General features: G+C 43.5%; 1 protein-coding gene across 1 annotated transcript in view; it reads right to left on the bottom strand.

Annotated features, from left to right (window-relative positions):
• Window positions 1–13,546, bottom strand: part of DOCK8 (dedicator of cytokinesis 8) — a 113,237-nt gene that overhangs the window by 50,033 nt on the left and 49,658 nt on the right. The window contains exons 14-20 of the mRNA XM_074994083.1: window positions 7,567–7,684; window positions 6,608–6,678; window positions 5,115–5,253; window positions 2,990–3,091; window positions 2,207–2,302; window positions 1,723–1,957; window positions 902–1,066 (exon numbers count right to left, since the gene is read on the bottom strand). Of these exons, the coding sequence (XP_074850184.1) occupies window positions 902–1,066; window positions 1,723–1,957; window positions 2,207–2,302; window positions 2,990–3,091; window positions 5,115–5,253; window positions 6,608–6,678; window positions 7,567–7,684 (926 nt within the window). The remainder of the gene's footprint in view (window positions 1–901; window positions 1,067–1,722; window positions 1,958–2,206; window positions 2,303–2,989; window positions 3,092–5,114; window positions 5,254–6,607; window positions 6,679–7,566; window positions 7,685–13,546) is intronic.

Here is a 13,546-nt window from a genome sequence, read left to right as displayed (position 1 = left end):
TTTCTCTACAGTCGGAAATGTGCCAGAATAGCTAATCAGAAGCAATTACTCTGTTACTGTTTGCAGTAAATTTCCGAGTGTGGACAAGCCCTCGTGAGATTTGCCACACCCCAATGTCAGCCAAGGATTCAGGAAGAGCACAGACTACACACCTGAGCGGAGGAATAAACCCTCCCTCTCTGCCAGCCTCTGGCTCTTAGTGTCTGGATCTTGGAGCCCTGCCTGTAGGAATACAAAGGGCTATTCATCTGCTTACTCCCTCCTGGAGCAGGCAGGTAAGGAATGGGTGGAGCATGGTTCCATCTCCCTGCTCTCTCTCCCACACAGCTGAACCAGCACAGAGGGTAGGAAGAGGGAACTAATTTCTTGCTGATATATATCAGTAGATACTCTACTCCGGTGATTTTGGACTAGCTTGGTTATGACAAGTGTACATTATGCCCTTACTATTGAAGGAGAGGCAGTCTGGGTATTAAACCTGCCTATTGGTCAGATTTGACCAGGGCAAGTGGTACTGCTTTTGGGTCCCACGCTCTGAAGCTGGAGATTAGGGACCCTGTGTGTAACTGGATCTGGGTGTGTCCATACCCACATGAAGACTGGTGACAGTGCACACTGGAGGGGTTTTCAGCTTGTCACAGCAGCACAGCATGAGAGGGAGTCCAGGCTGGTAGGTCACAAGGCTCAGTGGCATCCCAGTTCCAGGTGTTACCCCAGCAGGGAACCCATCACAGCCCTCTCTCCTATTTCTTGCATGGACTGTATGTTAGAAGCTCTTTTCAACCCTGCTGCCACTGAATACAAATTACTCTGAATGCCAAGACCTGTACAGATCTCTGCTGCCTATACAGGACAGGACAGGGAGAAGGCAATTACTTTACTGAGTATGCAGCAAGAATACCTATTCTGGCCATCTCTCTTTGAGGCTCTGGAAGGCGAAACACATAGTAGACATATGATGCCAAGAGGCAGTTCCTCCCATGCTGGTCCTTGCTCAAGACTTTACTGTTGTGAAGACTGTTCACAATTGCGACCACAGATTCGAAGGCAAACTGGGAAAAGTTGGCTGTGACCCAAAGGGAAAGAATTAGTCTCAGCATTCAAGTGCGTAACTTGAGTAAGTCAGAGCATTCTTTCAACCAATAACATTCGTTCCATTCACTATTTAATCTAGCCCCTAACGAACTCATACCCAGACACAGAAACATCAGAACTGCCAGACTAGCTCAAACCCAGCATCCATCGAGGCCAGGATCATCTCTGTGACAGTGAGCAGCACCTACTGCTTCAAAGATAGGTGTATGAACCCTGCAGCTGGCAGCTGTGGACTTATCTGTCTCACTCTATAAGTCTTTTCCCGATCTGATCTCTAATAGCCAGACACTGTCTTAAGCCCTGAAGCACAAGGTTTAATATCCCTTCCAAAAATTTTGGTTGGCATTGATTATAACTTTAGATGTGGTGTTACTGATACGAATATCAGTCAGCAGATACTGCAATGGCATACAAAGCATGGGCTGATTACTTGAATTAGTCGTAGAAAGTTGAGCACACCTCCATCTCAAAATCCCATGAATACCCTCTAGAAGTTAAATCAGCTAATATCAAATTACAGCCAGTCAGTTTAGCCAAATGGCTCCCACCCCTCCACCTGGTCTGCTTGTAGGCCCTTTCTCGTACTACTGCTATTCCATTAGCCAAAGGCCATGCTTCAATAAGTACCTGTCTGACCAGCTATCACCATGGGCTGCACAGCCAGCTGGAAAAGTTTCTCCAACACCAAGTGTAAAAACAAGACTAGGGGCTCAAGCCGGGAGGAATTCAAGCAAATAATGCTGAGTTTCAACTCATGTTCCAGGGCAGCTTCTGTGATCTTCTGATCCATCACTCGAATTGGGAAGGTGACTTGGTTTTCCAGAGAATGGCACAGAGTGAAGAATTTCTCCAGGTGGTTGTCCTATGAATACAATCAAACACTTGCCATGTGACACTGGGCAGTCACTGCACATCCTATACTGCTGCATTCACAAGCAGACACAGAGCAATCAAAATGGTTGGCTAAGAACTAAAAAATGTCACCAACAAGCAACTAAGAGGTGAAGGGCTTTGTATGCTATTCACCAGTCCCCTCAGCCTTCCAAGCCCCAGGAGTCTGTTTGAAAGGAAGCTTATGTTGCATGTAAAAGATTGGCTGTAGATTTCTTACCTGAGTGTGAACAGATGAAACAGCCTGCACTTCTACGTTAAACACCCCCTTGTGTCCTTCCACCCATTTTATTGGAGGTGACTGTAGTGGAACTTTCTGTGTCAAAAATAAAATAGTAAGATGATCAGCCCAGAGCTTTTTCCTACAAGTAAACAAATAGCAAACACTGTTTATGCAGGGCATACGTAGATTTTAAGGGTGATTTTTAGTTACAAATTAGATGTGCCCCTTTTTATTCCGCATCTTTTCATTCTAAACTATTCAGCACTGGGGTTCTGGTTCACTGTGCCAGAGAGATTGGGGTCAGTGGTAAAGCCTGCATCTGTCTGGTCCCCTTTGTATTAGCAATATTTTCTTAAAGAGTACTGTCCACATCCTCACAGCCTTGCTGGGGGATCCTGATCCCAACTTCTCCACCCTTAGCAATGTCATTCCTGAAGTCTTCCCACAGTGACACTCCCCTGCACTGTGAGGTGGTTGGATGTTCTGATCCACTAAGTAGCAGGAGTGTATTCAGGGCCACAGGACTCACACTGCAAGGATGGAGCTTGTAGGAGGTTTGTGGGGCCTGCACCTGCAAGCAGTTATTTTGGCACCCACAAGCAGTTGCATGACACTTGGGGTAAGGAGTTTCTTTAAGCTTTTGCTGGTTGATTGGTTGGTTGATTTGTTTAAGCATGGGGAAGGAGTCCTCTAGCCATGAAGGTTCCAACTTTTGCCTGAAATACTGACATTGCCACTTTAACTGGGGAAACAGTATCTATTAACAATTTTGTTCATTACCTCTGGAGAATGCATTGAATAGTTTAAAGGCAACTTATCCAAGGCAACAGGAAGACAATAATGCCCAGTCTGGAGACGATCATTTAATAGAATTGGCAGCCACTGAAACAGATGAGGCAAAAACAAAGTACTATTTGTTACTGCATATGAGTATGGCTATTTATCTAGTTTGTAATAATTACAACCAACAGAACAAAGATGAGATATCGACCAGAACTGTTTCTGACTCCACAGTAATTTCTGCCAAAAATCTTTTCATTTCAATGTACTGATAGCTACTGCAGAAGTGTCATCATGTTCCCCTCCTCCCCCACAGCACTTTGGACTTCTTTTAAAATCAATCCTTCCTGAACAAAACAAACACAGAGCTCTTCACCATGGGCAGGAATTATTGTGCTGAATCCTCCCAGGTTGTTATAGGGTCCATATATGTGAAATGTTGGAATTTCTAGTTCAGAATAGCACATATCTTGGACTAAGGAAATATCTGGAATAATTCCATTAATTCAGTAAAATCATGCCAGGGATAAACTGATACATTGGAAACACTGCATTCTGATGCTACTCAGATTTGAAAGGGGAATGCATTGCAGCATAACAGCTTGGAATCGCTTCTTGCTTTAGTGGATGGAAACCTACAAAGAAAGATGACTAACACCGTGATTCAGAAGACACTTGTGTAAATGAGCAATCCATTGATATCAGTGGGACAATTCTCATCCTAAAGGCAAGCACTTGTGTCCAAGTTTGCAGGAATGGGGCCAATACAAAAAGAGTACAAACTTTACAACAGGAAACACATAATTATTTACCGTATATTTTGTGAAAAGTTAGGATAGACTCTAGACTCAGATCCTTCTGAAGGAAGTAAATTGACTTCCAGTCAGCTTACTGCATGGAGGTATTTTAAGGAGAGCACTTAAAAAGTAAGGTCGGATATGCACTTTGTGGATATCAGTGAAGCTGTGAAATTTTGTGACAGCAATATCCTGATATCCTTGGCCAATATCTCCCTCCCTTTCATTGTTGTGAAGATAGTTTGTTCACTGACACAGATTATTTTGGAGGTGGATGGATTCAAGTGATGTGGTAGGCAGACAGCTACAGGAATGCATAAAGTCACTGGAGAGACAAGGTGAGTGAGGTAATACCATTTATTAGACCAACTTCTACCGATAAGAGAGACAAGCTTCCAAGCTTACCTTCACCTACTAAATCATTCCAGTCAGGGCTTTGTCAAGCCAGGACTGAAAAACCTCTAGAGATGGAGATTCCACCACCTCTCTAGATAACCTATTCCAGTGCTTCACCACCCTCCTGGTGAAACAGTTTTTCCTAATATCCAACCTGCTTCTCTGCCACTGCAACTTAAGATCATTGCTCCTCATTCTGTCACCACGGAAAAGAACGTCTCTCCATCCTCTTTGTAATCCCCCTTCAGGTAGTTGAAGGCTGCTATCAAATCTCCCCTCACTTTTCTCTTTTGTAGACTAAATAAGCCTGAATCCCTCAGCTTCTCCTCATAAGTCACATGCGCTAGCCCCCTAATCATTTTTTGTTGCCCTCCACTGGACTCTCTCCAATGTGTCCACATCCTTTTTGTAATGGGGGCGGGGGCAGAATTGGATACAATATTCCAGTTCTGGCCTCACCAGTGTCAAATAAAGGGGAATAATCATCTCTTTGGATCTGCTGATAATGTTCCTACTAACACAGCCCAATATGCTATTTGTCTTCTTGCCTGAGAGACACATTACTGACTCATGTCCAGCTTCTCATCCCCTGTAGTGCCCAGGTCCTTTTCTGAAGAACTACTGTAGTCACAAAAGATGTATTATCTAAATGTAGATTTTGCTGCTGGGGAGTTTTAAAATTAAGGCCTATTACTTATGTTTGGACATTGTTATAACAGGATGTAAGTAGTTTTCTAGTAGCTGTGTTGGTCCCAGAATGTCAGACACAAGTTGTGCTAATAAAAGATACCACCTCACCAATCTTGTCTCTCTAATAACCAGACAGAGTGTTTTAGCCACTTTGGCTGTGGGCAATGTGAAGAAATTAGCTAATCATTACTGCAAAATGCCTGTGTGCAAAGGAAGCTGAGTGTAAATCAGAGATAACTTACTGAATATCCCAGTAGGGTTTCTACACACGCGCCTTGCTTTGGCTGACAGCTGATATGGTAGAATGTGAACAGCAGGTGGTGTTTTTCTGTGAGTTTAGCTGGCAGTTTAATTTTCACCTCTTCATAAAAGTCAGGAGACCTGTTTTAAAAATGCCAAACAGAAAACAGGAAAGAAGGTTAACTTGCCTTTAGAGGCCCAGATACTACTATGATATGAGTCCTATAAGTCCTTTGACCAATAGCTCCATGTATCTTGATGGATATTAACTCAAGCAGGCAAATGATATACTCAGAAGTAAACGTAAATCTATGAATTATCTGAACTGATGAAATGGAGTGAGCGCGTTATGCTACTCATTGAGATACCTCAGCTACCTCTCTCCAGTCTTTTGAAACTGCCTTCGTCTATTAAACTTCGGTCCTGAAAACACTGGTTTGGATAAAACCTAAATTCTGGGTCCAAATTCACCTGAGTGTTCCAAGCTAGCCTCATTTGGAACCACTGGTTCACACAAATGAGGAATATTATAACCTCCCAGCCAGTGTTCTTCTAAATTTTCCCTTCCATGGGCAGAATAAATTTTGTTGATGTGCACCAAACTGTGTGTGGATGTGCACCACCAATAGGAATGCAGGCTAACCACTGTTGATGGCTGTAGGTGCACTGCTAATCAGATGGGCGGTGCCTGAATCTCTCCTGGGCAGCCGCCCAAGCACTCAGCTCACAGCAAACATGGGCCCCAGCACCATTTACTTCTGGACATACTTCTTAACTTTCAAATAGGCAAAAGCTTAGAATTTCCTTCTGAAAATATAAATAACTACACAAATAATATACTCCAGGCTCCATGATTTCAGGGAAAAAGATTATTTCCACTCAGGGGCCATGTCTACACTTGCACCCCCTTTTCGAAAGGGGGATGCTAATGAGACAATTTGGGATCTGCTAATGAGATGCTGCAATGACTATGCAGCACCTCATTAGCATAATAGCAGCCGCAGCACTTTGAAAGTGCTGCTTTCAATTGCACGCAGCTTGTCTACACAGGATCCTTTTTGAAAGGACCTCACAGACTTTGAAATACCCTTATTCCTATTTGGCTATAGGAATAAGGGGATTTCAAAGTGTGCGGGTCCTTTCAAATAAGACCCCATGCAGACGAACTGCACGCAATCGAAAGCGGCACTTTTGCAGTGCCATGGCTGCTATTATTCTAATGAGGAGCTGCATATTCATTGCAGTGCCTCATTAGTATATCCCAAAGTGTCTCACTAGCATCCCCCTTTCAAAGGAGGGTGCTAGTGTAGACATAGCCTGAATGTGAGAAACCCTCAAAGCAGCAAATGTTTGGAAACAGAAAAATATGAAACGTCACGAATCAACTTTGTAGGTTTTTAAGTATTTGAAACAGTTATGTACGGTTAAAAGCATTCTTGAGCACATGACTTATATTTAATATGCAATAAAATAATATTAATAATAGTGCACATACTTGTTATGATATGTGACAGCTGTACAAATCTCTTGCACAAATTCTGGGCCTGAAGACTTTCCAAAAATGATCTGTATTCAAAAATAAAAGCAACTGTGATCAGGAAAAGAGCTACCAATTTTTTTATAACTTAAGAAATATTTAAATATTGAAAAATGATAGTATTTTATTTTCTAGTAGCAGGTTGTCAAGAATGGAGCACACATATATTACACAGTCTGTTCATGACAACATACTGATAAAAAAATAGAACACACACAACTGAATCATTTTTAAAAAAAATCCTATTTAAACATCTAAGAGAAAATGTTAAAAGAACACTAAGGTTGCAGTCTCTCTCTCTCTCACACTGAGATGTCTAGGGCTGCTGAATGGCAAAGTTATCTGCACACAAAGATGTTTACCAATCCTGTCTCACTGTGGATCTGTTTTCTGTTCCAGTGTCAGGGTCACAGGTTTAACTCTCAGTGCTGTGTATGGACAAGCCAGATATCTGTGTATTCCAAGTACCCACAATTTGTTGCATGGGAGATGGACTATCACTCTCTGTTACTGTTCAACATTCTTAACAGGTTTCTGAACCTCTGTGGATTTCCTGGCAGAGAGCTTCCAACGTGGCACCAATCTAGGAGGCAACATTATTCTTTTCTAAACAGAAGGGACAGAGTGTTTACTCTTTCATGTAACACATGAAGGACTGGAAAACAGAGGAGGTGTTCCTGTTCCACTCTAATTACAGGTCTTGTCTGCTGTTCCTCAGTCCTTTAGCGCTACTTCCTGGTGTGAACTGCATGAGCACTGTGATAAAAGCCAATCTGGCTTCCCTGAGAAGCCCACAAAAAATCGTAGCTGTGTGCAAAGTACAAGGCTGAATGTTAACCCTTCGCACGCTTTGTTGAACCTGCAACTAACTGTGTTTGTCCCACAAATGGCTGATCCTGTTAGTTTGTCTGTATTACCGGCATTGCACAGGAAGCATCTTCTCCGCACATAAACTGAATCTTAATGGTAATGTTCCTTGCAGAGGCCAGTCGATTAGCAAAATTCAGTCTCTGTGGGTAAACATAAAGGAGATTTCTGGAAGCAGAGGAAAGGAAAAATAAATGAGTAATGCACAATTATTTACTTTTGAAGAACAAAATATTTGGCATGATATCTGACTCAGTTCTTCTTCTCATACCACTCTAATTCCACCTGCAGACAGAAGACTTTGAGCGTTCTCTTTCTCACTATTCAGCTTGTTGGAAAAGGGTAAGATTTTGGTGCTGCCCAGTAGAGGAACCCATGTTTTGTGGGTATTTCCAAAGATAAATTGTGCCTTTGGCATTGTCTCATTCTTCCAACCGTAGCCTGTGTCCCAGCCCATTCCTTCTAGTGCCGAGAGACAAGCAGAGTGCTTGGGCCTAAGAAAAATTCCATTCTCACATGAGAACAAATAAGATACCACAGAATTGACATACCTATATTAGTTAGCTTGCTAGACAGACAGACAGACAGAAAGAACAACTGTCACCAGTCCTGGAGAATGGGGACCAAGGAAGACCCTTGTTCCCACCACTCTTCTCAGAAGACCCTTAACTAATATGCCTTATGGAAGGATGGGAGACTACCAGCCCACAATTAAAACAAATATCTCTCTTTCTCTGTGTGTGTGTGTATGTATTTTACCCAACATTGGTCCAATCCTTACCTTGATTCATTTTTGTGTTTTTGGAAAATAAAATGAAAATGTACACATTTAATTTATATCATTGCTCTGGGATGGGGCAGGGAGGAGGTGTTCAGTACACAGGCTGCCCCCAGCAAAGAGGACTACGCCAGCCCTCTCTCGCCAAAGAAGTGTGGGGCCAGGTTAGAAGCCCCTCCCCATGGCAGTTACAGCTCCATGTCCTCCACCTGGATAGGTCCAGGTTCATCTGCCCCTGGCACTCCCCAGCCAGAGTGAGGAATGCAGCAAACTGTGCACTTTCCCCTGGATCTCTGATGAAGGGAAACAACCAGGAATGCCCCCACAGGAATCTGCGAAAGGGGAGCTTCAGCCCCACCTCAATCTGGCTAATGGGCTCCTGAGAGGTGGGAGGCTTGGGGCTGGGGCACTCCTGGAGGCTGTAATGCATGCCAAGACAACCCCCTTCACCTGCCTGATGATTCTGTCTCTCTTCTGCATGGTTTATGAGGAGTAATCCCATTCCAGGCACCTGCCATTTTCCTGGAACAACCAAACCCTTACGTTACTTTAAGTTATGATACAAGGAAGCCGCATGCCAAAATTGGTGGTCCTAGTTCTTACCATTTAGGAAGAATTATTGAGCAAACTAACAAACTCAAATATATAGTAGATTATCTTCCTATACAGGGCAGCAATGTGTTATCTGATGATGCCTGAAGCTCTAAGAGGGCCAAGAACCATCCAGATGCCCACTGAAGACGGCAGAAGGTGATAAATAGGAGGGTAAATGGTCACAGGGAAAAAACGGAGCATGTACCGTTTGTGGGGAAGGAAGCTGTGAAGAGGAGAGATTTAGAAGAGTTTCACTGATTTCTATAAAAAAAAATCTCACTTGGCTTTGTGTTTTACTAGGTATTTGATTCAAACCAACAAACTTTTAGATCCAGGTGTTTTGTTTAGATCACTACAAAAACCTGGATGCCCCAGTTGCAGTAATCTACTTCACTTATTTTTTTCTATTATTTTACATTATTCTTTCTTTAGACAGCATCTGTCTGTCTGCCTGTCTGCTTTTATAATTGCTGGCCAATAAATAAATAAAACCACCCACCAACACTCAGAGCTAGCATTTGAAGCTTTCCTTGCCAAGGAAGGGAAAGTTCAAGTACACTGCGTTTCAGCTAATCCTTCATACCTCTAGCATTCCAGAACCTAGTGATACAGCTTATTAGAAGGCAATTTGATATGGAAACAAATGAAGACCACTTCCATGCAATAAAATGTGCTGATCCCACAATAAATGACCATTTCTACCTTATACAATGAAAAGTACAAATCTCTGTTCAGGAAAGTGAGCCTACTTTACTTTTTCAGCAAATGTTAAACAGGGAAAAAAACTTATAAGAACTTCTTAACACAAGCATTTCTGGATAGGCTGTTGCTTCTCTGCTACAGAGAACTTGGCTTTGAATGAAGGATATCGTCAGAGATTGCAAAAAAATATTCACCTAATAAACTCCACAACTCTGTTTCACATTTGCCACCACTGTAACAACTCACTAGCAACAGCAGGTTAAATAGCACTTTAATATTTTTTCAACCTGTAATTCTTAGCATCTGGTTTGCAAATTGCTTTACACAAATCTTTATACACGTCTATTTTTTAAAAAATATAACTCCCTCCTGGAATTGCAATATCCTTTTACAATTAACTAAGCCCCATATCTTGCAAGCTTCTCTACCTAGGCAGACTACTGCACCTGCACAAAGCCCCATTGTCTTTACAGGACATCAGACTGGAAGAAGAATGTGGTATCAAAGCCCAAGGGCACTTAAGGAGACTTCAAAATCCAAGGGTAAAATACTAGTCCTGGGGAAGTAAGTGGCAAAACTGCCTGTGATTTCAGTGGGGCTGGCATAATATTGAGTGCCTTGCAAAAAAATATTACATCTCCACATACATACTGGTAGAACAATATTCACTTTATACCACTGAGTGGGCCAAATTCACCATTCAGTTATATGGGCACAATCCCATTCTGAGGAAAGCCTCAAGGGAGACATGGCTGTCGTGAAAGTAGTTTTTATGATGATCTAACAGCTCGGGGGAGGATTCTGCAAAGCGTTGTCAATCTGTGATATAGATTGACCTTGATTTACATGATTTTGTATGTCACATGTTTCATTCTGCCTGTCCAATGCAGGAACTAGCACAGTGGGAACAAAATTAGTACTGGCTTACCAGAGCAAAATCTCAGGCTAAAACTGCAGACTCTGAACCGCTTAGCCAGCATTAAGAGGAGCAAAAAGTATCCCATAAAGCTTAGAACAGCAGCCACCATTTCTTATACCCTCTTTGTAACTGTTGCAATCTTAAATGGCATATAAAAATGCTCAGCATTAACATACATATCGGTGTCACTTAGGCTGGTTAAAAACTGGGGATTTTCCTGAGAAAATGTTCATGCAAGAATGGCCCTGTGCTTGCAGCACACATGTAAGAGCTTCCTGGGCTTCCTGTGTGACTCTGGGCAAGTCACTTAAGATATGTCTATACCACAAACTGCTGGGAACAGGCAGCTACACACAAGCCACGTCTACACAAGCCGGCTACTTCGAAGTAGCCGCGCCAACTTCGAAATAGCACCCGCCACATCTACACGTGGCCAGCGCTATTTCGAAGTTGAAATCGACGTAAGTCAGCGAGACGTCAAAGTCGCTATCCCCAACAGGAGATAGGAATAGGGCCCTACTTCGACGTCGAACGTCGAAGTAGGGCACGTATAGACGATCCATGTCCCGCAACATCGAAATAGCGGGGTCCGCCATGGCTGCCATCAGCTGAGGGGTTGAGAGACGCTGTCTCCAGCCCCTGCGGGGCTCTATGGTCACCATGTGCAGCAGCCCTTAGCCCAGGGCTTCTGGCTGCTGCTGCTGCAGCTCGGGATCCATGCTGCATGCAAAGGGTCTGCAACCAGTTGTCGGCTCTGTGGATCTTGTGCTGTTTAGTGCAAGTGTGTCTGGGAGGGGCCCTTTAAGGGAGCAGCTTGCTGTTGCCCCGGAAGTGCTAGTCCACCCTGTGACTCTGTCTGCAGCTGTTCCTGGCACCCTTATTTCGATGTGGGCTGCTTTGGTGTGTAGACGCTTCCCTGCAGCGCCTACTTCGATGTGGTGCTGCTCAACACCGATGTTGAACGTCGACGGCACCAACCCTGGAGGACATGTAGATGCTATTCATCGAAATAGCTTATTTCGATGTCGCTACATCGAAATAAGCTATTTCGATGTAGCATCCCCGTGTAGACGTAGCTACAGAGTGAAAGGCTCTAGGGTGAGGGAGACCCTGTGAAGAAAAAGTCTGCCAGCTCCCTGCTGCCAGTACCTTTCACTGAGGCAAGGTTCTGGAACAGGGGTTCCAGTACCAGGAAGCTGCCTGAGCCTCCCCTCTGCCAGAGACCTATATCACTGCTGGAGCCCTTCTCTGCAGCAGGGAAATACTCCAACAGCTCTGTGCCACACAAAATAGCAGAGGTGATGCGGGAGGCATTGCTTGGGCTGTGGAGAGTCAGATCGAGTATGTATCTGGGCTCATCCCACCGGGTTCAGGTGTGTCTTTACTTTACTCTGCACTACCTAAGCATCTGCAATAAATATTTATATGTGTGCTTGGGGGTGGGAAAGAGAACTGAATATATTCTAGAAGCTGCCATCAAGGGAGTGTAGTCTGACTTCTCTATAGTCTCTCCAAGCCTCAGTTCCCCATTTTATAGGGGGCATGAAAGTAGTTGCCCATATCACAGAGGCTTTTGTGAATTAAAATATATTACAGACCTTGGAAGAGTTTAAGATTAATTGATGAACACTGCTATATATAAGAGATGAAAATTATTGTTATTACTACAGGTTGAAACACAAAACAAGCAGTCATGTAGCATCTTAAAGACTAACAAATTTATTGAGCTTTTGTGGATAAGACCTTGAAACCCTCTCATCCCACACTCTCTCATCTGGCAGGGAGCTGGTGCTGGTCCTGAGGGAAGCCCACCCAGCAGGCTGGCAGCCCCCAAGAGCAGCCTGCAGGCCCTATCTCCCTTGTTCCAGCAAATCCCTTCATACCGGACTACTCAGGTCCCAAGGGTGCCAGACCATGGAGGAACAATCTGTATTATTATTCTTTTGGTACAAATAAATCGAGACATAGAACACTTAGCTCTGTTTATCACCATGCATTGCAGTGCTTAGGCCTGCAGTACTTGGTGAGCTGTAGCAGGATTCACAGTGAAAATACGGCACATCCCAGGATGGCTTTTCTGCTACGACATGCTAGCTGGACTGCAGCATGGCTTAGCAGAAAAAACTAGTGCACGACTTGCCTTTCAATTCACTGTGCGTCAAGTCTCACAGAAGAATGCAATCTACCACTAACATTTTTATAAGCAATTTCCATTCAGCTATGTTCTCTCCTGCACGATGTTAGGAAACAGCTAAGTAAAGTGCAAAATATATAGATAACTTCTATTGAATTATGCTTGGGCGAATGACTTATTAAACAAAGGATATTATCAATGTGACATCTGTCAGAGATAAAAAACACAGAGGGGAGACTGTGTAATCTGTTCATTGGTTTATGGGTCCGCAGCTGTATAGAAGGTGTCACAAATCCACATAATGACCCTGAGGGCTAGATTTTACATTTAGCTGGGACTTAAGATGAAAGATGTGTAATATCACATGTAAACAGAGAGCTCTCTGCTGGCTATGTATATGAGGAGGTGCCAATGTAGGAATTACTCCAGCAAGTATGTAGATAAGGGCCAGCTTCTGACCCCTTTATCCTCATAAATCTCCACTGGCCTCACGTTTGCACAACCCCCTCAGAACTTGGGACACTGAAGGGCAGCTTTTGGTACTAAACATCTTGCACTGACAAATGAACAGATTGTGGCAAGTCCTGGTGAGTCTGTGCAAGGTCAGGAGGCGAAAGGCATGTGGAGCTTCCTCCCACTGTGCAGGAGCCAGATACACATGGCACATCTAGCACTCTCCTGAGCACAGGCACATCACACAGGGCACAAGCTGCCCTGATGCAGGGTGAGAAACAAGGACTCGGATATGGCCCTCTCAGGCCCTAAGCACCCCACTTTCATACTCTACGCACTCGTGTAATAATCTTTGTACAACAGGCATCCTTGGAAAACAAATCGCTCATTGATCATTAATATTAATCTGTGATGAGTGTGTGCAGCAGAAATTAAAAATCATGGACATAT

This window comes from Carettochelys insculpta, chromosome 5 (genome assembly GCF_033958435.1).
Source record: "Carettochelys insculpta isolate YL-2023 chromosome 5, ASM3395843v1, whole genome shotgun sequence".
Classification (NCBI taxonomy): Eukaryota; Metazoa; Chordata; order Testudines; family Carettochelyidae; genus Carettochelys; species Carettochelys insculpta.
This window is presented reverse-complemented; position numbering and strand designations above follow the sequence as displayed.